The sequence below is a fragment of the Erpetoichthys calabaricus genome, chromosome 3 (assembly GCF_900747795.2).
Source record: "Erpetoichthys calabaricus chromosome 3, fErpCal1.3, whole genome shotgun sequence".
Classification (NCBI taxonomy): Eukaryota; Metazoa; Chordata; class Cladistia; order Polypteriformes; family Polypteridae; genus Erpetoichthys; species Erpetoichthys calabaricus.
The window spans coordinates 190,094,689-190,121,096 of record NC_041396.2 but is presented as its reverse complement, the minus strand read 5'-3'; the positions used below and the strand labels follow the sequence as shown (position 1 = coordinate 190,121,096).

The window sequence follows — 26,408 nt, the reverse complement described above, 5'->3', positions numbered from 1 at the left end:
TGCATTTACCTTTTTAATAAAAGGCGAGCTTTTAAGCCTGAGAAATCACCCCGTAAATGCACACGTTTAATTGCACATGTGTTAATATGTATGCTTACACAGTATTAAAAGACACTCAAAAATTAACGTCATTTACCTTCATTCCCACGTTTGACTCGTGCTGTAAATCTCTTCCTTGTTTTTAGTTCACGTGATTACGTAGGAGGCGTGATGACGCGATATGTGACTCCGCCTCCTCCATTAGAGTATATGGACAAAAAACAGGTTCCAGTTATGACCATTACGCGTAGAATTTCCTGGAATTCCTAGAATGAAACCTGCCAAATTTCAGCCTTCCACCTACACGGGAAATTGGAGAATTAGTGATGAGTGAGTCAGTGCTTTGCCTTTTATTAATATGTATAGATTACGCTGTGCATTCTATGGTTTAATTAACTATATTTGTGCTTGCTTGGGCGGCACGGTGGCACAGTGGTAGCGCTGCTTCCTCGCAGTTAGGAGACCCGGGTTCGCTTCCCGGGTCCTCCCTGCGTGGAGTTTGCATGTTCTCCCCATGTCTGCGTGGGTTTCCTCCGGGCGCTCCGGTTTCCTCCCATAGTCCAAAGACATGCAGGTTAGGTGGATTGGCGATTCTGAATTGGCCCTAGTGTGTGCTTGTGTGTGGGTGTGTTTGTGTGTGTCCTGCGGTGGGTTGGCACCCTGCCCGGGATTGGTTCCCTGCCTTGTGCCCTGTGTTGGCTGGGATTGGCTCCAGCAGACCCCCATGACCCTGTGTTCGGATTCAGCGGGTTGGAAAATGGATGGATGGATGGATATTTGTGCTTAAAAACTTAAAAAAAATATTTACATACCGTTCGTTTGGTCTGGAACGGATTAACTGTATTTACATACAATCCTATGGGGGAAATTGCTTCGGTTCACGACCAAATCGGTTTACGACCAGAGTTTTGGAACGAAATTATGGTCGTGAACCGAGGTTCCACTGTATTGCTCACTATACCACTTCTTATTTATATGAGTTTCATTGTAAAATATAGTTGAGTTTTGATATGCCTTTAATTAAATGAAGCATTAGCCTATGAAGTTATACTAGCGAGTAAGTTTTGGGTACCCAGTATTAGATGATTTTACAATGAATTCTCAGAAGATACTTTCTACTAACCAGCTGACCTGTTGCCAAATAGTAACAACCCACAATCTGCACTGTAAGATCAGCCTCGCAGGCATCATTGACAGGACCATTAATTTAGTATCCAACATTAAAATTCCCCTGATATGTGGTACATTTCCTAAACACAAAGCTACCATTCCTTCTCAGAAGCAAACTATTTAGTTATGTCTTCATTACTTTCTTTATCAAATAAAATAGATTCACAGGTTCAGCAGCATCTTGTTCTACTAGCCTTGAAAAAAATCTTACACATTAATTTACTAAAATGTAGTCCTTCTGTCCGTTCTTGGATCGAGGCCTTGCGCGGTCTAGTGATCCTCAGAGCTATGTTGTCGGGAGCTACATGCTCCTGGTAGGGTTTCCCAAGGCAAACAGGTCTGAGGTGAAGATCCAGACTAACTCAATCCTGAGACCCCATATGGATTTAAATCAAGGATCGGCATTTCCCTTGCCCGGGAAATGGTACCTGGGGCCCCACCCTGGTGCCAGGCCTGGGGGAGGGGCTCGCTGGGGAGTGCCTGGACCTTTGACCACAGGGCAGAGCCGGGCTCAGCCCGAAGGAGCAACGAGGTTCCGCTCTCTTGCGGGCCCACCACCTGCAAGAGAGGCCACAGGGGTCGGGTGCAATGTGATATAGGTGGTGGCCAAAGGCGGGAGCCCTGGCGTTCCGACCCTTGGTTACCGAAACTGGCTCTTGGGACATGGAATGTTACCTCTCTGGCAGGGATGGAGCCTGAACTGTTGCGAGAGGTTGAGAGGTACCGGCTAGATATAGTCGCACTCACCTCTACGTACGGTCTGGGCTCTGGAACCATTCCTCTTGAGAGAGGCTGGACTTTGTTCCACTCTTGAGTTGCTGTGGGTGAAAGTCGTCGGGCAGGAGTGGGCTTGCTTCTGGCTCCTCGGCTCGAGGCCTGCACGTTGGGGTTCTCCCCGCTGGACGAGAGGGTTGCTTCCCTGCGGCTTCGAGATGGAAAAAGGCTCTGACTGTTGTTTGCGCTTATGCGCCGACCGGCAGTTCAGAGTACCCAGCCTTCTTGGAGTCCCTGGAGGAAGCACTGCGAAGCGCAGCTCCTGGGCACTCTATCGTCCTGCTGGGAGACTTAAATGCTCACGTCGGCAACGATAGTGAAACCTGGAGAGGTGTGATTGGGAGGAATGGCCTCCCCGATCTAAACTCGAGTGGTGTACAGTTGTTGGACTTCTGTGCTGGCCATGGACTGTCCATAATGAACACCACGTTGGAGCATAAGGGTGTCCATAAGCGCCAGGATGCCCAAGGTCGCAGCTTGATGATCGACTTTGTAATCATGTTATCGGATCTGCGACCTTATGTCTTGGACACTCGGGTGAAGAGAGAGGCTGGGCTGTCAACTGATCACCACCTGGTGGCAAGTTGGATCAGATGGCGGGAGAGGCTGCCTGACAGACCAGGCAGACCCAAACGTATAGTGAGGGTCTGCTGGGAACGTCTGGCAGAGGAACCAGTCAGAAAGCTCTTTAACTGCCACCTCCAGCAGAGCAATCTCATTCCGGGGGAGGCAAAGGACACCGAGTCTGAATGGGCCATGTTCCAAGCCTCCATTGTCGAAGCAGCAGAACGGAGCTGTGGCTGCAAGGTTGTCAGTGCCTCTCGTGGCGGCAATCCACTAACCAGGTGGTGGACACCTAAGGTTCGACAGGCCGTCAAGTTGAAGAAAGAGTCCTGTTGGGTCTGGTTGAGACTCCAGAGGCAGCTGAGTACCAACGGGCCAAGCGTGTGGCGGCATCGGCTGTTGCAGAGGCAAAAACTTGGGCATGGGAGGAGTTTGGGAAAGCCATGGAAAACGGCTTTCGGTCGGCACCAAGAAGGTTCTGGCAAACCATCAACCGCCTCAGGAGGGGAAAGCGGTGCTCCACCAACACTGTGTACAGTGGAGATGGGGCCCTGCTGACTTCAACTGCAGACGTTATTGACCGGTGGAAGGAATATTTCGAGGATCTTCTAAATCCCACCAGCATGTCTTCCTTAGTGGAAGCAGAGCTGGAGGACTCAGGGGCCGTCCATATCAGGGGCCGAGGTCACTTAGGTAGTTAAAAAGCTCCGAGGTGGCGGGGTCCCTGGGGTGGACTAGGTCCACCCTGGCTTCCTCAAGGCTCTGGATGTTGTGGGGCTGTCCTGGTTGACACGTCCCTGCAGCATCGCATGGACATCGGGGGCAGTGCCTCTGGATTGGCAAACCGGGGTGGTGGTCCCCCTTTTTAAGAAGGGTGACCGGAGGATGTGCTCCAACTATAGGGGGAATCACACTCCTCAGCCTCCCCAGTAAGGTCTATTCAGGGTTGCTGGAGAACAGAGTTCGGTCGATAGTCGAATCTCGGATTCAAGAGGAACAATGCGGATTCCGTCCTGGCTGTGGAACACTGGACCAGCTCTACACCCTGGCCAGGATCCTGGACGGGGCATGGGAGTTTGCCCAACCAGTCCACATGTGTTTTGTGGATTTGGAGAAGGCATTCGACTGTGTCCCTCGAAGCATCCTGTGGGTTGTGCTCCAAGAGTACGGGGTACAAGGCTTGTTGTTACGAGCCATTCAGTCCCTGTATAGGAGGAGCAGGAGCCTGGTCCGCATTGCCGGTAATAAGTCAAACTCATTTCCTGTTGAGGATGGACTCCGCCAGGGCTGCCCTTTGTCACCGATTCTGTTTATAAGTTTTATGGATAGAATTTCTAGGCGCAGCCAAGGAACAGTGGGGGTCTGGTTCGGGGACCTCAGAATCTCGTCTCTGCTATTTGCGGATGATGTGGTTCCGATGGCTTAATCGGACAGTGACATCCAGCTCTCACTGGAGTGGTTCGCAGCCATGTGTGAAGTGGCAGGGATGAGATTCAGCACTTCTAAATCCGAGGCCATGGTTCTCTACTGGAAAAGGGTGGAATGCTCTCTCCGGGTTGGGAACACACTACTGCCTCAAGTGGAGGAGTTCAAGTATCTCAGGGTCTTGTTCACGAGTGAGGGAAGAATGGAGCGGGAGGTTGACAGACGGACCAGTGTGGCATCTACAGTAATGCGGGCTCTGCAACGGTCCGTCGTGGTGAAGAGAGAGCTGAGCCAAAAGGCAAGGCTGTCCATTTACTAGTCAATCTACGTTCTTACCCTTACCTATGGCCACGAGCTTTGGATAGTGACCGAAAGAGCAAGATCACGGATACAAGCAGCCGAAATGAGTTTTCTCCGCAGGGTGGCTTGACTTTTCCTTAGTGATAGGGTGAGGAGTTCAGTTATCCGGGAGAGACTCGGAGTAGAGTCGCTGCTCCTTCACGTTCAGAGGAGTCAATTGAGGTGGTTTGGGCATCTGGTCAGGATGCCCCCTGGACACCTCCCCTAGGGGGTGTTCTGGGCATGTCCCACTGGGAGAAGGCCACGGGGCAGACCCAGGACCCGCTGGAAGGATTACTTCTCCTGGCTGGCCTGTAAATGCCTCGGGGTCCCCCCAGAGGAGCTGGAGGAGGTGGCCAGGGATAGGGAATTCTGGGCTTCCCTGCTTAGGATGCTGCCCCCACGACCCGACTTCGGATAAGCAGTGGGCAATGGATGGATGGATAGTTCTTCTGTTACTTTGTTTCTCAGTGTGTAGTTATATAGTGGGCTGTAGGTGTGGTCAATTTAGGCATGTTATGTTGATACTTGTGATCATGATTATTATTATTTCAGTGTACTTTGCTTTGTAGTTTAATGCTATAGCTGTGCTTGATTTGTATACATTCTCTCAATAGAGTGGAACCTCTGTTCACGAACGTTTCGGTACACGTACAAATCGGTTTACGACAAAAAGTTCGCCAAACTTTTGCCTCGGTTCACGACCACACACTCGGTATACAAACAAGCCAGGTTCCCTTTCGGTTTGTACATGTTCCTGTTCAGCGAGCAAGAGAGAGTGCGAGAGGGCGCGACACACACGCACACACACACACAGAGGCAGCACAAGAGAGAGCCGCGCACACACACACAGGCAGCGGGAGAGATAGAGCTGCGCATACACACAGGCAGAGAGAGAGAGAGAGAGAGAGAGAGAGAGAGAGAGAGAGCCGCAGAGCCATGCACACACACAGGCAGAGCCAGAGAGAGACAGACGCACGCACACGCACACACAGGCAGTGCGAGAGAGACACAGACACACACACACACTCCAGGCTCGCAAAAGAGAGAGAGAGCGAGCGAGCGAGAGCGAGAGAGAGAGAGAGAGAGAGAGAGAGAGAGAGGTAAGCATAAGGTAGAGAAGGCTTGTTTTTGTTTTCAGTTCTGTTTACAGTGATTGGTTCGTAGCCTGCATTGTTGCAATGTTACTTTTCTTGGTGGTTTATTAAATTACGGATTTTTCAAATGTTAATTTTTTCCCCTGTGCTTAAAACTCATTAAAAAAAAAAAAAAAAGTGTTTTTAGCGAGCGGTTCCTAGCACTATAGCGCGAACTATTGCAGTGTTAGTTTTCTCTGTTGTTCAAGGTTTTCTCAGTGTTATTCAATGTTTTTACATTTAATTTACTATTACACTGTGCATTCTATGGTGTAATTAACTATATTTGTGCTTAAAAATGAAAAATATATATATATTTACATACAGTTTGTACGGTCTGGAACGGATTAATTGTATTTACATACAATCCTATGGGGGAAATTGCTTCGGTTCACGACCAAATCGGTTTACGACCATAGTTTTGGAACGAATTATGGTCGTGAACCGAGGTTCCACTGTACTGTCTAAAAATCCATCAGGCACATCCCTGCACCTCCTATTTTCCAACAAATTCTATATTACTTATATATCTGCTATCTTTTTATTATACTGCCTACTTTACATATTGATACATACTGAAACCCTATTTGTCCTGTAAAACCCATTGTAATGACACATGTTGTAAAAAAAGTGCTAAATAAAGTACAAAATATGAAAGAGAGATATTAACAGAGTTTAATTTTTGTCAGCCTAACCAGAGACTAAGAAAGTAACGCCAACAGACTCTTCAAAATAAGCTCTTTAAAAAGGCCATAAGACATAAATGAAAGATGGTTATCACAGTTAAAATTATTTTTCACAAAGGGTGCTATAGATAAAGAACACAATACAAGTAGCAATTGAAATTTTACAATCCTAGTTGCTACCCTCAAGTGGGTATTACCTTGGATACATTTAGTTAAAAGGTACTTGAAATTACAATGAACAAAATGGCTTGTTTTTCCAAATCCTTGCACAACTTTCCTTTAGCTTTTGTGCTTCTTATGTGATACTTAAAACGTAAATACTAAAATTTCATAAATGTGTCTTGAAAATTAAAGTAAATTATAAGCTGATTAGTGTCTAGTTTTGTCACTGTTAAAGCCCTGTCACATTGATATTACCAGCAATTTTATTTCACACACTTCATTGACATAATAATCTTAGCAAGTCTGAACCAGCTGTAGCACACTCACATGGCCATGGTCATATAGTTTGACACCCTCAGCAACTCATTCAAACCAGTCAGTTTGTAAGAGTAGGCTTGCGTGTATAAGTGAGCAGACAACCAATTAACGCTCACTCAGAAGTTCCTGAAATATAATGCAGCTATGAGGAATAAGGAACATGGGTGTTTTAGACCTCACAAACAAAAGAGAGGCTTGACTGTCTCATGTCTCGTATGTTACACTCCTTTACAGAATGGAGTGGAAAAAAACAAAAAAAAAAAAGATGAAGAAAACAGGCCAGACTGCGGCCAAGGTTGCTGAACTTGAAAAGCATTTGTATACACTTTCCCTTTCAGGCTGCAAGTTATTGAGTGAAAGAAAACAGGGGTGAACTCCTGATACTTTGGAAATGTGAAACTGTACTGGAAAGTCATCACTGAGTCAGCCAATTTCTCATTCCCTGCAATTTCTATTACCTTATATACTCGAATATAAGCCGAGTTTTTCAGCACTCAAAATGTCCTGCAAGCGAGGGAGCGCGAGAGAGACACAGACAGACACACACAAGTGTGCGTGCCCCACGAGAGAGACACACACGCGCCGCGCGCACGAGAGAGAGAGAGAGACAGACAGACACACACACACACGTGCATGCACCATGAGAGAGAGAGAGAGAGAGAGAGAGAGAGAGAGAGAGAGAGAGGGTTGGCTGCATAAGGCAGAGAAGGCAGTTAAAGAATGCACCCGGCTTGTTTTAAAAGATTTAAATTAATGAATGGTAATTTTATTGGTATTTATTTTGATTATTGAAACTTACCAGTAGCTGCTGCATTTCCCACGCTAGGCTTATACTCGAGTCAATATGTTTTTCCAGTTTTTGTAGGTAAAATTAGGTACCTCGGCTTATATTCCAGTCGGCTTATACTCAAGTATATACGGTATCTTATTTGACCACAGGCAACCTGCAATTCCCCTGTATCTAAAGTTGTTATACAACTGCACTAATAAATTTACCTTTGTGTCATGTATCTGATATTTAATTTTTTTTTTTATTTTATTGATTTTATTGAAATCACACAACATTCCTTACAAATAGATCAATTTTTACAAAAATAGGATTGAAAACAAACCAACCCCCCACTCCTGAGAAAGAATGCATGGCCAGCAGAGTAAAACTTAAAGCTAGTAAAAATAAGTAAATAGATGAATTAATAAGTGAATAAAGATAAATGGAGAAGAAAAAGAAAAGGGGAAAGAATCTGCTTCCTCAGTGCTTTAAAAGCTTATTCTAAAAGGTTATTGATTAGATCATGCCAGGTTTTGAAAAAGTTCTGCACAGATCTAGCGTTTCTGGACACGACTCGACCCAGACCCGCAGGGTAATGACCTCAAAACCCGGACCCAAGACCCGGGCTTTAAACCCCCGGGTTCGGGAACCTAGAATTTATTTCAAGTTTTAAAATTAAATAATTTTTGTAAAAATCAAAATGTATTATTATGTTTAAATTGTACCTAACAATATTTAGAAAAAAAACAAGAATAAAATAAATAACATGAAATATTTGACCAACGAGTGCGTGTTTGAAATAGGTTTTTACTTGCTTTTGCTTGCATACCCCGGGCGAACTGCACCATAACAGAGCTATAATTAGATTCTAGAATCAATCGATTCCAGACGTACAGACGTTTGCGTTTAGTTACGGGTAACTTTAAAACGCGGTAATTCGGTAGTACTATTAACAATTGGACGAAATATTAAATAAATAATATGATAATTAATAAATATATAGGATACGTAACAGCATTTATAATTATTTAGCATTTAAACTTACCCGTAACTAAACGCACACGTCTGTAGTGCAGCAAGCACTAGATTTCAAAGCGAGAGATAACGTTGCGTGCTCGATATACCACAAAAGCAGAATGATTTATGGCTTTTTTTTTTTATTCTTGTCGGGTCCGATGTCGGGTTGGGCATGTAGCTTGGCCTTTAGTATGTCACCGACAGCGGGACTGAGAAGGCTTATCACTGCATACGATCCGTCATCGGCCACTTACAAGAAAGGTAATTATCAAATGAAATGGTCTTAAATATAAATATAATGATTTTATCCTATTTAGATTATGATCGACTAAATTATTTCTAATTATTTAAAATATTTTTAATTTTTAGTGCAACCATGTCACACAAGAAAACATCGAAAGTTTGGGACTATTTCACACCGTTGGCATCTTCATCAAAAAAACAAAACAAAGCAAGTTGCTACGTGTGCAAATCCAATATATCTATTCTCAATTCAAGTACATCAGCATTATTGAAACATCTTAAAACACATGATATTCATCCAAATAAAGAAAAACGAGGCAGAGAAACGACAGTTGATTCTGTGATTGAGGACCCTATTAAAAAACAAAAGACCGTATTAGATTTTGTTCAACGGAAAAGTTTAGAAGAAATCGTAGTGAAATTGGCCGCTGTAGATGGCATATCCATAACAGCAATCACTAGATCTGAGTTTATTCGGGAGTCTATAGCAAATCGTGGATATAAGTTGCCGAAAAATGAGAGTGACATTATGAATCTGATTCGCAAACATTATGAAGTCAAGAAATCGGTAATTATTTCAGAATTGTTGGAGAAAATATCTAATAATCAATGCTTCAGTTTAACACTAGATGAATGGACCAGCACACGAACTAAGAAATACATAAATATAAATTTTCATGGTGCCCAACAGAAGATTCGTATAATCTCGGGCTTGTACGAATCATTGGATCTTGTACAGCAACAAACTTACTCGAAGCTAAACATTTAAAATGAAATAGATTACCAGCAACATGTTGTCGGATCCACAGGAGACGGTGCTTCTGTTATGACCAAATTCGGTAAATTATGTCCTACATTTTACCAACTTTGTCTTAACCACGGTATTCACCTCGGAGTGTGTGATACTTTATATAAAACAAAACCAACTGCGATTATGGATATGGAACGCGAAGCAGAAACAAATGATGATGCGTAAGATGATGATCTCTATGATGATTTGGATGTTGAAATGTTCTGAAGAAGAAAACCTTGTGGAAGCAAACAACATTGATTAGATTATCACTGATGTTCGAAAGGTGGTAAAGTATTTTAAATCTTCTTCTATTAGAAATGGAATCCTACAAGACAAAATTAAGGCAGAGCCTGATCACACCAAAGAGCTAATTTTAGACTGCAAAACTCGGAGTTCTTTGATGAATATGGCAAGTGTTTTCGTGAAATATCAGCAATTCATTGAACAGGCTTTGTTAGAATTAAACTGTTCACATATGCTGGATTTAATAGATTTTGAAGTGCTCAAAAACTTAATAAATGTACTTGAACCTGCCAAATTAGCAGTCGAAGTCCTAAGTCGTAACGATACAACTCTATTCAGCCGACCACACTTTTGAATTATATGAAAAAAAAAGATTGCAGATTGCAAAAGTCAAATAGCGAGTGAATTGCTGCAAAACATCGAAAAATGGCTGAATGATAGAATGCATTCGAATTTGATCAATTTGTTCAAGTCACTTAAAAACGCAAATATTGTTCCTTAAAAAAAAGCCTTATGTTTAGCTACACAGCTAATGAATAGGCTTTTCTGAAATTCGGTCTCGGAAGTAAATTCCATGGACAATTTGCAAGGACCAATGTTAATCGACGAAGATGAAACAGTATTAACAATGGAGGAAGAGTTAAATTTAATTCTGAAAAATGCAGAAAAAAACTGATGATACCCAAGCTGATGATTTCGGAAATCTACGAAAGGACTTTTTACTTTTCAAAAACACCAAAAAGCGAACCATTAATCTTCAGAGGCTCTATGACGCGCTATGCACAGTGAAACCTACTTCAACAGATAACGAAAGAACATTCTCGGTGTCTGCAAATTTTTGCACCAAACTTAGATCGGCATTGGGGGATAAGTCCCTTAATGCTTTGGTGTTCCTTAAATATTATTATATTAGAGCTAATAAAAACAAATACTTGTAAACTTTATGTAGATAATAATACACCTTTTGTATCAAATGTAAAATTCTGATTTTTTTAATACAATGATTTTGGACCCGAAACCCGACCCGGACTCGCCTGTGTTTCTAAAATACTGGACCCGGAATCGTCGGGTTTTAAAAAGCCGGGTTTTCAGAAACGCTACACAGATCCTCTAAGTGAGAATTGGATTTTTTTCCAATTTCTAGTATAAAATATCGGTTACCCACCGACTTAAAAGAGGAGAGTTAGGATTCTTCCAGTTGAGAAAGATAAGTCTACATGCCAATAATTTCTTGAGCGCAGCAATCATTACCTTCAGTTCGCACAGATCGTTTCAGACTTCACGCTCCACAGGTGAAGCGGCAAGCCCCATTACAGCTAATGCTCCTGGCTCGCGAGGAGTAGATGACAACGCAGACGGCAAGGCCATTTCCAGTTTCAAGTAATCTTCTGGAATCGACGAGCTATCGTGACCTGCATCACTTGCACATTCGCTCCCACTTTCGCTCTCAACTGGAGACGATGAAGTGGCCCGGGGTCCCAGGAAATCTGTGCTTTCGCCCGTCTGCTCCGGATCAGTCTCTGTAAGGCCATATCTTGAGGTTGTACTTGGACTTGATGCCGGTCTAGACTTGGGTGTATCTTTCGGTTTCTTTTCCGTTTCTTTCTGAGCCCTTTTCTTACCGCTCATGTTTATACAGTTAGGTCCATAAATATTTGGACAGACAATTTTTTTCTAATTTTGTTTCTGTACATTACCACAATGAATTTTAAATGAAACAACTCAGATGTAGTTGAAGTGCAGACTTTCAGCTTTAATTCAGTGGGGTGAACAAAATGATTGCATAAAAATGTGAGGCAGCTAAAGCATTTTTTAATACATTCCCTTCATTTCAGGGGCTCAAAAGTAATTGGACAATTGACTCAAAGGCTATTTCATGGGCAGGTGTGGGCAAGTCCATCGTTATGTCATTATCAATTAAGAAGATAAAAGGCCTGGAGTTGATCTGAGGTATGGTGCTTGCACGTGGAAGATTTTGCTGTGAACAGACAACATGCGGTCAAAACATGCTCTCCATGCAGGTGAAAGAAGCCATCCTTAAGCTGCGAAAACAGAAAAAACCCATCTGAGAAATTGCTAGAATATTACGAGTGGCAAAATCTAGTTTGGTACATCCTGAGAAAGAAAGCAAGCACTGGTAAACTCAAAGCAACACAAAAAGACCTGGACGTCCACGGAAGACAACAGTTGTGGATGATCGCCAGAATTATTTCCATGGTGAAGAGAAACCCCTTCACAACAGCCAACCAAGTGAACAACACTCTCCAGGGGGTAGGCGTATGTATATCCAAGTCTACCATAAAGAGAAAACTGCATGAAAGTAAATACAGAGGGTGCACTGCAAGGTGCAAGCCACTCATAAGCCCGAAGAATAGAAAGGCTATGTTGGACTTTGCTAAAGAACATCTAAAAAAGCCAGCACAGTTCTGAAAAAACATTCTCTGGACAGATGAAACTAAGATCAACCTCTACCAGAATGATGGCAAGAAAAAAGTATGAAGAAGGAGTGGAACAGCTCATTATCCAAAGCACACCATATCATCTGTTAAACACGGTGGAGGCAGTGTGATGTTTTGGGTGTGCATGGCTGCCAGTGGCACTGGGACACTAGTGTTTATTGATGATGTGACACAGGACAGAAGCAGCCGAATGAATTCTGAGGTGTTCAGAGACATACTGTCTGCTCAAATCCAGCTAAGTGCAGTCAAATTGATTGGGCGGCGTTTCATTATACAGACGGACAATGACCCAAAACATACAGCCAAAGCAACCCAGGAGTTTATTAAAGCAAAGAAGTGGAAAATTCTTGAATGGCCAAGTCAGTCACCTGATTTTAACCCAATTGAGCATGCATTTCACTTGTTGAAGACTAAACTACAGACAGAAAGGCCCACAAACAAACAGTAACTGAAAGCCGCTGCAGTAAAGGCCTGGCAGAGCGTTAAAAAGGAGGAAACCCAGCATCTGGTGATGTCCAGGAGTTCAAGACTTCAGGCTGTCATTGCTAGCAAAGGGTTTTCAACCAAGTATTAGAAATGAACATTTTATTTCCAGTTATTTAATTTGTCCAATTACTTTTGAGCCCCTGAAATGAAGGGATTGTGTTAAAAAAATGCTTTAGTTGCCTCACATTTTTATGCAATCGTTTTGTTCAGCCCACTGAATTAAAGCTGAAAGTCTGCACTTCAACTGCATCTGAGTTGTTTCATTTAAAATTCATTGTGGTAATGTACAGAACCAAAATTAGAAAAAAGTTGTCTCTGTCCAAATATTTATGGACCTAACTGTATATGCTTGCATATACAATGGAACCTTGGATCACAACCATAATTCGTTCCAAAACTGTGGTCGTAACCCGATTTGGTCGTGACCCGAAGTAATTTCCCCCATAGGATTGTATGTAAATACAATTAATCCGTTCCAGACCGTACGAACTGTATGTAAAAATATTTTTTTTCAAGATTTTTAAGCACAAATATAGTTAATAATACCATAGAATGCACAGCGTAATAGTAAACTAAATGTAAAAACATTGAATAACACTGAGAAAACTAACATTGCAAGAGTTTGCGCTATAGCGCTACAAACTGCTCGCTAAAACCACTTTTTTTTTTTTTAATGAGTTTTAAGCACAGGGAAAAAAATGAACATTTGAAAAATCCGTAATTTAATAAACAACCAAGAAAAGTAACATTGCAACAATGCACGCTACCAACCGATCACTGTAAACAGAAGTGAAGGTTAAAATCCAATAGAAAAAAAAGTCTTCATTAAATACAACGAGGTTAAAACAATGCTCGAATCAGAGTCTCTCTCTCTCTCTTCCATCACCCCACCAGAAAGGAGAGACTGAACACGTGCGGAAATCATCGACGCAAACAAACCGAAAGGGAAACTGGCATGTTCGTCTACAGTGTGTGTGGTCGTGAACAGATGCAAAAGTTTGGCAAACTTTTTGGTCGTAACCCGATTTGTACGTGTTCAGAGACGTTCGTGAACAAGGTTCCACTGTACTATAATAGAACCTCCTCAAGTTGGGTAAATGCAGGATACCTCGGGATAATAAAAATAAGAGAAAAATGAACACCGCCGATAACGGGGTTCCGTTTCAGATGTCCATCTCCTGCAATGGACGAGACCAACTCCTTTTGAGTGCTAAATTATATAAAAGTTTAAGCACTTCCAACTAATGATTACGGAAGCTCTGAACTGCACATGATATGCACGTGGGTGACAGTCTTTCTCAGCAACACACAGTGAAGGCTAAGAACCAGCAAAATGCAAGCCAATTGCTTTCAACTGAACCAACTTAGACTACCAGCCCAGCCTGAACTCCTTTTGGGTATGGCTGGCTCTGTTGAGTTGTTTCTCTAGATTCTAATCTTGACTTGCACATTTTAAATGTAAACTAAAGGGGGATTTCAGACTCCAGGGGGAATGAAAGTGTGTTGGTAAAGAGGTTCTAAAGCCCAGTTTAAAAAACACTCATTTTGATATTTCAGGCATTTTTTAAATGTCAAAACTTATTTTTATGATGTTTACAGTAGTTTATAAAATAGCAGATAAGAGTTTATGTAAGTGAATGGCTGATAACTATTTCTGTTAACTTTAAACAGTTACTTTTTTTATGCAGAGATTTTCACTCAGGTTTTGGGCAAAAACACAGACATGCTGAGGAAATATTGCCTCAGTAGAATAATTTAGAAAAATAAATACAACGTAAAATAGGCTGAGAAAATTTTATTTTTTAGTTGTATTAGCATGTAATGTACAAAGCATCTATTGCAAAAGCCATATCGGCCTGTCTGTTTGACTGCCTGCCTGTCTGTATGAAGCAACTTGGGCACCTCCATGGAGCAGTTTTGTTGAAATGTGACACACCAATTCTTCAAAAAAAATTTGTTGATACAGATCAGTTTTCACGTGGGTATTTTGAAAAGATCATATTGCTTTGAAATTTCATTATATTCGGCTGAAAAGCATAAACAAATTTGCAAACTTGTCCATCTTATATAACGAAGAACTGCTCTGTGCGACTTCAATACAAATTTCACCTCGACAGCGTTTGCTTGAACGTGTATATTTTGTATATTTTCTTCTTTTACACAGACAGCTGCTAATATACCCAAGGTAAGCGTGTCAGACACCAAAAAGAGCAGTCGCATGCAAACAACTCAGACATAAGCACTTTCTCATGCTGTCACTTATCTGGAAACAAACCACACAGGTGGCACAGTGGTAGCACTACTGCCTCACATTAAGGAGATCAAGTGTTCACGTTCCGGGTCCTCCCTGTGGGGTAGTACTTTGAGTATAGCACTATATACACGTAAAGAAATATTATTATTAAATGGAAGGGAAAGCAATTATTACACAATATTGAAGACTAAATAGAACTAATATCTGCAGGTTATTATTGTAAAGAACCAACATTATCAACTTTGTGCTAAACAGAGTTTGATCTAATTAAACAACACAGATGTCTAGCGTTCCTAACAGATATAAATATGAATGGATTAAGAAATGGACAGTGTCATCGGAAGGTGGGACTTAATCCTCAGATTCCTGGCATCCAGTCCCTGATGTGTCAGTTGCAGATATACACGAACAATTGCAGCAAGCCCCTCAACTTCCTGCCCATCATACACAAAATAGCCCCCTTAACAATGGTAAATATTTTGTCAAGATACACTTACAACTCTCGCAAAACCCAAAGGACAGATCCCCACTCTCACATTTTACATTAGAACAATTTAGACAAAAACAGGCCATTCAGCCCAACAAAACTCGCCAGCCCTATCCACTTAATTCTTCTAAAAAAACCATCAACTCTAGTTTTGAAAGTCCCTAAAGTCTTACCGTCTACCACACTACTTTGCAGCTTACTCCAAGTGTCTATGGTTCTCTATGTAAAGAAAAACTTCCTAATATTTGTGCGAAATTTACTCTTAACAAGCTGCCAAATGTGTCCCCTTGTTCTCGATTAACTCATTTTAAAATAACACTCTCATTCCACTGTACTAATTCCCTTCATAATTTTAAACATTTCAATTATGTCATCTCTTAATCTTCTTTTCTTAACTGAAAAGGCTCAGCTCTTTTAATCTTTCTTCATAATTCATCCCCTGTAGCTCTTCTCTGGACTTTTTCTAAGCTGCTATGTCCTTTTTGTAGCCTGAAGACAAAAACTACACACAGTATACCAGATGCGGTCTCACCAGTGCATTATAAAGCTTGAGCATAACCTCCTTGGACTTGTACTCTGCACAACGTGTATATAACATAAGAATCTGTTAGCCTTCTTAATGGCTTCTGAACACTGTTTGGAAGTTGATAGAGTACAGTCCACTACAACTAATAAATCTTTCTCATAAAGTGTACTCTTCATTTTCAGGCCTCCCATTGTGTATTCAAACCTAACATTTTTACTTCCTATGTGTAATACTTTACATTTACTACATTTAAACTTCATTTGCCACAAATTTGTCCAAGCCTGTATGCTGTCCTAGTCCCTCTGTAATGAATTGACGGATTCCAGATTATCTGCCAATCCACCTATCTTGGTACCATCTGCAAACTTAACCAGCTTGTTACTTATATTCCTATCCAAATCATTTATATACTGTTTATTAAAAATAGAAGTAGTGATGTGGAACAACAATCTTAAAATCAGCCAGTTCTGATAAAGTTCCTCGCACCATCACTCTTCACTTCCTATGTCTGAGCAAATTATGCATCTAAAAACCTCACTCTGAACTCCCACTTTTTAGTTTGATGCCCAACCTTTCATGTGGCACCTTATCAAATACTTTCTGAAAGTCAAGATAAATATCATAAGCACCACTTTGATGATATCATTTTGTTGCTTCCTCTAGCATGTTAGTAAAACATGACTTCCCTCTTCCAAATGCTAACAGTTCAGAAAAACTCCCATACTTGCCATGTGCTGCTCAATCTTATCCTTAATAATTCCTTCCATTAATTTACCTGTGACACATGTTAAGCTTACTGGCCTATAGCTATTTGGATCTGCCCAGTCACCCTTGTTTATATAACGAGATAATATTTGCCATTTTCCAGTCCTTCAGAATTTCCCCAGTGTGCAGCAACTACCCAAAAACATGTGTGTCAAAGGTTTACATACATATTTGCTAACCTCCTTAAGAACTAGATGGTAAATATTATCTGATCCTGGAGATTTGTTTGATTTCAGCCTATTTAATATAAGAAGTACTTCTCCCTCTACAATTTCCAAATCACTCAGTACCTCCTTAGTAGTTTCATTTACTGCTGGGAGGTTATCTACTTCCTCACTTGTAAAGACTTCAGAAAAATGCTTATTTAGAGCATAAGCTATTGCACTTTCTGTATTTTTTAAATCCTCTTTACTCTTCCTGATGCACTTCACCTCCTCATTGACTGTTCTTTTACTACTAAAACACTGAAAGAATCTCTTTGGGTCGTCTTTCGCCTCATCTGCTCTACTCCTTTCCAACTTTCTTTTAGCTTCCCTAAGATCCTTCTTAATGGTTGCCCTCATGCTCTCATATCTCCTATGATTCACATTGTTAGCTATTAGCCTTACATGCCTTATACTGCTGCTTTTTCCTTTGCAGTTTCTTTTTTAGCTCCCTATTAAGCCACTGATAAATTTGGAATTAATAGGAAATTTAACAAAACTTAAGTATGTACTTATCCTGCATTACATGTAAAACATTTTGAAACCTATTCCACTGCTCCACAATTGTCTACTTAAAAGCTTATCCCAGTCTATTATCAGACATTACCACATTTGCTCAAAATCTGTCCTACCAAACCAAACGTAAACTTAACAGTTTTAGTGTTTGCAGCCACACTCTTACAAAACACTGAGAATTCTATTGTATGATAATATGGTCACGACTCCTAGTGGTTCAAACACTTCTACATCCTTAATTCTATCCAGATTACAAAAAAAATAATCCAGACAGACTTCAGCCCACATTGGTGCTTTATCATACTGTCTTAAAAAAAACAGTCACTGATTACTTCTAAAAACTCCTGCTCTTGTGCTTCACTATTTGCAAGGTTATCCACGTTAATATTTGGATAGTTAAAGTCCCTTTTTAATATTACAAAAAGGATGTATTGAAATTAGTCTTCATTTGGCGGTCTATAACACACTCCTAAAATAAAACCTCTTTCCCTAATGCTTCCCAGGCAAAGCCACAATGTCCTCACTAAGATGGGACTCGTCATCTAACTGAAGAGGACTCAAGTTTAAATTCTCTGTGATATGAACAGCAACCCCACCTCCTTTTCTGTTCTGTCTATCCTTTCCAGCAGCTCCGTGTACAACTTTATATTTCTACCTTTTTCTCTATTTCTCTGATCACCCCAACCACTTTCTTTTATGTGGACTCGTTTCCTGGACATTTCATACTACTTTTTACTACTTGGACATGGATTTTTACACGCCGAGACTCGTCTATTCAGGTAGTCAACTTCAAGCGCTGAGAACAAAGGCACGTGCCGGTGTGGTTCCCCATTTACCTGACGAGGTAAGAAGGTTGTATCGTGGCAGCAGAGCAGGCACTAAGGTAAAGGCTAAGCAGCTAGCGAGGAAGTGGTGATACAAGCCTTCGGTGCCTTCTGTGATCCTGGGAAATGTGACCTCACTACCAAATAAGATGGACGAACTGGCTGCGCTGGTGAAAAATGTCAGGACCTACAGAGAATGCAGTTTGTTGTATTTTTGTGAAACGTGGCTAACAACTAACATCCCAAATGCTAACGTGGACCTACCCGGGTTTAGCACAGTTAGAACGGAGAGAGACGCAAATACCTGCGGGAAGCAGAAAGGAGGAGGACTCACTTGCTATGTGAATACAAGGTTGTGCAACTCTGGACATGCAAACGTCATAATCTCCACTTACTGCAGGGACATCAAACTGTTGGCCATAAGTCTGCATCCCTATTACTTGCCCAGAGAGATTGGACACGTCATTGTTGTTATTGTTTACATCCCTCCTCGGGCGGACATGGAGATAGTGGGTGACGTCATCCATTCTGCTGTTGCTAAACTACAAATACAGCACCCCGAGGCGCTTGTGCTAATTGCTGGAGACTTTAACCATGTGACGCTGGACAAAACATTACCTGCCTTCTCCCAGTATGTGGATTGTAACACCGGGGGAAATAGGACTATTGACCTACTGTATGCAAACATTAAAGACGCATACAGCGCCACCCCGCTGCCTGTGCTTGGGAAAGCAGATCATAACCTGCTTCTGCTTCAGCCTCACTACAAACCAAGAGTGAGGGAGCTACCTACAACCACACGCTCATTCAGGAAGTGGTCCCCTGAGGCAGAGCAGGCTCTGAGAGACTGCTTTGGAACTACGGACTGGGATATCCTGCAGGGATCATATAGTAACATTGAGGAGGTTTTTGACTGCACTAATAATAATTCATTACATTTATATTGCGCTTTTCTCAGTACTCAAAGCACTATCGACTACATGAACTTCTGTATGGACATTGTAGTTCCAGCAAGAACAGTATGCTGCTATGCTAACAACAAGCCATGGATTACAAGTGACATCAAGGGCCTTTTGAACCAGAAGAAAATGGCTTTTAAAGGCGGTGATCAGCATCAGCTCAAGCTCATGCAGAAGGAACTCCGAGTCCAGCTCAGGGCGGCGGAGGAGCAGTACAGGAGAAGGCTGGAGCAGAAGTTGCAGAATAACAGCATGAAGGAAGTGTGAGATGGAATGAAGATCATCACTGGCTGCAGCTCGAAGCGGGGTGCCACCATCGAGAGAGATGTGGAGACGGCAAACCTGATGAACAACTTCTTTAACAGGTTTGACCACCCTAACCCACTCTCACCTCAGAGTACTGCACCCTCCACCCATCCTTCTGCTGATACCAGCATGAATCAGCTGGCATCTCCTGCAGATGTAGCTACAATACATACAAGTAGGAATCGTGCAAAACCCCACTCTTTGGATTTTAATCCATGTGTAACCGCACACGACAATCACAGTGAGGGCAAATGGAACTGCAGCTGATCTGCAGGTTGATAATTAAACCACACTGGTCACAAACACCAAGGATGGAGCAAGATTAAAGTTTGTTCAGTGCTGATTACTTAGCAGTGTAACACACAATAGTCTGAGTGTACATTACAGTTTATCTACACACTAAAGCAAAATCACCTGTATGGGTACCTTCAGATTAGGAGTAAAGTCACTATAACTACTGTCACCTTTCATATTTCCATTATTTTCCAAGTTCCTTCTTATTTTTATAATATTTATAAATTACTATGTTTTAACTAATATTAATAGTTAGATGGAGAATTTATTTCAGTTTCTTTTCTCCTTTCATAGGGTAATGTTGATACTGGTTTTATATGAGTATTGGTAATTTTGTACTAATAGGTATTTTTTCATTTGCTAAATATTGGATGCAACTCAACTGTATTAGATGCTACATTTAACAAAATTAAACAACAGCTAGTCACAGACCCTCCACCACTAACACATATCAATCCAATGCCATTTTCAAATTACTTGAGTAGAAATACTCTGTCTGTAAAAGCTATTGAGCCACAATAAGCCTATTTGTGCAATATTTTTAACTCCAATGTAAAGTGCCATTAAAAAGCATGGATTTAATATAGTCTACCAACACGTAACTGCACTATATTATCACTATTATTTATAATACATTTTTGTTTATAAAATTATTTTGTAACAATAAATCATAATAACTTACTCCTGGAAGAAGTAAATAAAAAACGTGAAATGCTTCGACTTTCATCTCAGTTAACTTAGCCACCGAACATACCTGAAAGGTACACCATGCATACCATTTTCTAACTTATTTTTTAATCCATACCCCTACTGCTTTTTCTGTTAAGAGTGTTATTTTCTGTGGTTTTAAGACATAGGGCTGTCTTAAAAATTCTCTGATTTTGGGCCACAGTACTGCAGACTGATTAGCTCTGCTAATTTACTGATTTAGCATTCTAAGATCAATCCAGCAGCTGCTGGTCTGTGTGGAGTTCACAAGTTCTTCTTGTGCCTCTTTGCTTTTTCCTGAATTGGACCAAATGGGTTTGAGAATGGCAATAACTATTATTAGTTTTCCAGTGAATATATTTGCTTTGAGATTACCATGAACTGCTTCTAAAACCAAACAACATTCCTGGAATACCATAAGAGAATGTAAAATAAAATGTAGCTTCAGAGAAGGGCTACAAGAAGAGGTCCATGGCAAAGTGCAGTTTTAAATAAATAATTGGGTCCCAGAATGTGAAGGCTCCAAACGGGTGTGGGTGTGTGCTTGCCAGCACTCATTCCAGGGTCGACTGGGGTGCTTGGCTGATCGCGCATTCATGTGCACATGAGAGTGCCTCATTCACATGTCCGAGCAGGTGGAAGACTGCACCTGCATCCAATCAGGCAGGAAAAAAAAAGCCTGCACATTAGAGAGGGGGAAAAAGAAGATCGAAAGAGTCAAAGAAAAGAGAAGAGAATGAACGTAGGTTATGGAGGAAGAAAGAGGCAGGATGGTGAGGTGCCTGTGTGGTTATGAATGATGGCAGGTGGTTGAGAATATGACCCAAGGGAGCAAGCAGTAGGCCTATGTGTGAGTGTGGGGTTAGAGAATGGGCATTCTGACTGAGCACGAAGAGGAGTAGGAATGGTCCCATTGTAAATGCCAAAGGATTGGCTGAAGGCGAGACACAAGTGGGGTTTGGTGTGGAGTCCTACAGATGCAGACAGGCAGTAGGAACCCAAACCCAGGATTACTGCACCTGGCAGAGGGTGTCTCCTCATGCTGCAAGGTCCTGATGGGATAAGCCGAGGATACGCCAGAAGGGATTTTGGACACCACTGGAGGCTGAAATTGTGCTTTGGTAGTTCAAAAACCCCAAACTTTAAAAAGCAGCTTGATATTAATATTTCAGGCATTTTTATGTCACGATTTATTATTGCTTATTTCTACAGTAGTTTATATAATTCTGAACATATTAATTGAAAGTTTCTTGTACGTAACGTTTTTTCATTGTGTGGTTCAGAACTTCCAAAAATTATAAATACAGTGATCCCTCGCTATATCGCGCTTCGCCTTTCGCGGCTTCACTCCATCGCGGATTTTATATGTAAGCATATTTAAATATATATCGCGGATTTTTTGCTGGTTCGCGGATATCTGCGGACAATGGGTCTTTTAATTTCTGGTACATGCTTCCTCAGTTGGTTTGCCCAGTTGATTTCATACAAGGGACGCTATTGGCAGATGGCTGAGAAGCTAGATTGCTTACTTTTCTCTCTCTCTCTTGCGCTGACTATCTGTGATCCTGACGTATGGGGATTGAGCAGGGGGGCTGTTCGCACACCTAGACGATACGGACGCTCATCTAAAAATGCTGAAAGATTATCTTCACGTTGCTATCTTTTGTGCAGCTGCTTCCTGAAACGACATGCTGCACAGTGCTTCGCATACTTAAAAGCTCGAAGGGCACGTATTGATTTTTGACTGAAAAACAAACTCTCTCTCTCTCTCTCTCTCTCTCCCTGCTCCTGACGGAGGGGGTGTGAGCTGCCGCCTTCAACAGCTTTGTGCCGCGGTGCTTCGCATACTTAAAAGCCAAACAGCCCTATTGATTTGTTTGCTAGAGATTGTTTTCTCTATCTATGTGACATTCTGTGCCCCTGACACGCACTCCTTTGAAGAGGAAGATATGTTTGCATTCTTTTAATTGTGAGACAGAACTGTCATCTCTGTCTTGTCATGGAGCACAGTTTAAACTTTTGAAAAAGAGACAAATGTTTGTATGCAGTGTTTGAATAACGTTCCTGTCTCTCTACAACCTCCTGTGTTTCTGCGCAAATCTGTGACTCAAGCATGACAATATAAAAATAACCATATAAACATATGGTTTCTACTTTGCGGATTTTCTAATTTCGCGGGTGGCTCTGGAACACAACCCCCGCGATGGAGGAGGGATTACTGTATGCTTTTGACATGCCATATGAAAAAGAAGACACTCACATTCAGAGTATGGGATGTCACAAAAAACAATACTCTAGTACAAATATTCCAAAAATGTAATACCACCAGCTTTTTTCCCCCCCCAATATCGGTAATACTGAGAATGATGGTATTGCACTCATATGTGACAGCAAGCAGACAAATTATTCCAAAGTAAAAACTATATAGAAAAAGGTCTCCCTGTGGTAATGATACAGCACTGCATCAACACATGTTGAAAAAAAAAAATGAGCAGGGAGCACATCCACAAAATGCTCTGGAAAATGTCAGCATGCAAATGCAGGAATTGTAAGTTATTAAAAAAAAAACAGATTAAATTAAGAAAAAGATTTGTGTGTAATTTGAGAATGAAATAAAATCAAATCGATAAAATGAGGTGTAATCACTTAACTTATTTTGTCATGCACTTTTCAAAGAGTAGATAAATAGATAACGAGATTAATCGCTTTTAAGCAGTGTCCTACACAGCTCCTGTCAATGAACAAAAGGTCTGCATTAATTCCCTTATTGTAATGAGCACTTCTACAGATGTCCATCAGTCCAAGCATCTGTCCATTTTCTAACCACTGTTAACAGGTCAGGGTCGCATTGGGATACAACATACACACACTCACAGTTGTGCATATAGGACTGTAAATGGACTGGCATCACAAACAACAGTTGCAGCAAGATTCAAATGAAGTGGCTATTTGGCTTGTCTACAGTGGTGATGACATGAGCAGCCTTATGTGTTAATAACAAAATAAAATTTTTTTAGTGGTTTAATGCTTCGAAGGACAAAGCAAATCTGCATTTGGAATTTGAAAAAAAAAAACAAGCAAATATCCTTGATACACTGTTTGAATCAGCATTTGAATGCTAGATAAAATAAATCGCAGGAGTACAATATACCACCATGATCAGTATCATATCAAGCCCCGACCTTTTCTCCAAAAACAATAAAAACATAACGAAAGGCTATTTCACAGCACAGTCTTTTAGGATTACTATACAAAGAACAAAAAACTTTTTTTTTTCAAATTATTACTATTTATTTATTTATCTATTTATAGCATTGTATAGTTGTTTACCTTTTTGTACTTATCCCGTGTTTACAATATGCATATATCGTAATATATACAATATATTGTATATATTGTAACTGCAGTCCTGGAGAATGTTATTTCTTGACAATGTATGCTGCAATACTGTGCATGGATGGTATTACGATAAAGCCACCTGACTTCCCCTGACTTTAAAAAATTTGCAGAAAAACAGATTGTCCAAATAAATTTAAAGTAGGTGCCCTATTACTCAGCAGCAAAGCAAATAAACAGCAACCAAACTGAAGTATCATTAGTTTCTTTACAAATTGATGGAAGAAATTCTTTGTGGTTTGCCAAGGTCTTTCAAAAATACATAAGCAATGTTATATATAGATATACCTATATCTATATACAGTATATATCTATATACATCTATATATCTATATCTAGATAGGATAGATACACACACACTGCATCATAATTCCGCAGATGGTACAACACTACTACCTACCAATCTTGGAGATCTTGGTTACTTTTCTACCTATATGAGGTTTTCAAAAATTTTTTTTTTTTTTTATCAAACTCTGTGGTGCAGGTTATATTGATATGTTATAAATGGCAATTTTAGGTAGTGTATCATTATAGTTTAAAAGTGAAATTCTCTCAATAATACAGAATCTTAATAAAATTACTCTGTATATTACAATATACCTTACAAAACAGACCATAAAAGTACTGCTCAAGTGACAGATCTGAAAATACTGAGGCAAGCTTAAAAATAATTTTAATTTGTGCATCTTGCAAGCAGAAGTAATAAATTAATCAGGTGCTTTTTCCAGGGTTCTAGCAACTTGGCATACAATAAGTTAATCACAACTACAGTATATAATAATTCTTATTGCAAAAATTAATAATTCTTACCTGTAAGGTAACTAGCTACCGCCATGGCCTTTTATATGTATACATTTCTCTTCACATACATGCAATGACAGTAATTATATTCAAGAGAATCAATATGCTCTTTCTTCTACGCACTCCTCTTAAACATTCTAACGTTCCAATGACTGAAAAAGTGTGAATGCTCAATAATTAACGATTGCTAGCTAGGAAGCAACAACGCGACTGTTACTTGCAAATGAGGCGAGTAAGGACTAAGGCTTCAGTAGATAACTCGTCTTGTCTATAGCGTGTGCATGGATGCTCCGTGACTCTAAGCCTGCAAATGTATGGATGCAATTATATGGCAAGCAGCTACGAACAGTGAAAGATCACCTCTGCTCTTGCATCAGGTTTTACACGATCTCATTAATACCACAGAAGCCTGCTCATTTTTTTATCTTCATTATTGCATTCTAACACTGTTCTAAGTCAGCATAGCAAACACATGATTAATGCTTAGATAAGGGAGGGAAAAACAAAACTTCCATAGATTTGGAAACGATACAAAAAGTAGGTGTAAAACATTCTTTTTACACTCAGTGGTGGACTCTCTACATTGCTACAATATATCCCTTCCATCTTACAGCAGCAATCTCTTATGAAAGACACGAAACAGTAATTCAGTCCTGTGTTTAAAGTAGAGGCAGCAGTTACTACTGTCATGTGCACACAACACCACAAAAACAGCAAAAAGTGTTCAGTGCGTTCTACAAAAAGAAATGTCAGTACGTGGGCCTCTTATATTATTAACTTTGTAAATACTGTATAAAGGATTGCTGCTTATCAACAGAAGCATCAGAGGATCTGAATCATCGCGGACTTTACGCCAGGTCGCCCAAAAATTAACCTACAGCAGAGGCGGCCAAACGAAGTAAAGTCGGTCTTCCCGTAACCTACTGTATAAAGATTAAACGCCTTATGCTACATGCTAGGCCGGTCGCATTGGAAGGCGCATCCGGCACCTGGATTACTTCGTGTCTCCACTAAGATACACACAGCTTCCCGTATTACCTGCATTCTGATCCCGGGGCCATAAGTAGTATGTCGCCGGTATAACAATAAGTCCGACGAAAGAGGTGAGGAAATAGAAGAAAGTGTTGCCGCTGTCATCGTACTGAAACTGCTGCCCTGCCATAGCGGTTTTCCTCACTCTTCAGCAGCCACTTCCTCGGACTCGGAGAACAGCGCCAGTACGCGACACGTGGCTTACGCATGCGTGCACGCCTCCGTGGCCTAACGTGCCTCTCTACAGCTTCCCTAAACAAATGATTGACGATTAACACTCCCAACTGATTAGCTCTCGCACTGCGCCCCTCGCCAGATGATTGGCTCTCTGTAAAATGATTGACTGGCGCTCTATCAACCGCTGAAGTACAGTACTATATTTATATTCTTAAAAGTCGGCCAGTATATACACTTTTAACTAGAAGAGATCATTTAAACTTGACAGAAAGAATTTATAATTCGTTGGTAAACTTATTAAACACAATATGCCAATGTACAAAGAGTTTCATATGTTATGAATGCAAGAGTACCCTGTAAGAGCAACGCAGTCAGAGTGAACCCATGATTGGAATACAGTTATTACTTTTTTTAAACGAATATAATCATTCATTAGCATTTCTTCGAAGAGAAACAGAGTGGTAATATAGTGTCTAATTTAAATATCTTTTTCTAGACATTTTTTGACAAAATACTGTACATTACAAAAAATTTTTA

The 26,408-nt window shown here is 40.8% G+C and overlaps 1 protein-coding gene across 1 annotated transcript in view; it reads right to left on the bottom strand.

Annotated features, from left to right (window-relative positions):
* Positions 1-25,937, bottom strand: part of sec63 (SEC63 homolog, protein translocation regulator) — a 131,322-nt gene extending 105,385 nt beyond the window's left edge. The window contains exon 1 of the mRNA XM_028797624.2: positions 25,701-25,937. Within this exon, the coding sequence (XP_028653457.1) occupies positions 25,701-25,824 (124 nt within the window). The 5' untranslated portion in view covers positions 25,825-25,937. The remainder of the gene's footprint in view (positions 1-25,700) is intronic.
* Between the last annotated feature and the right edge of the window lie 471 nt (positions 25,938-26,408).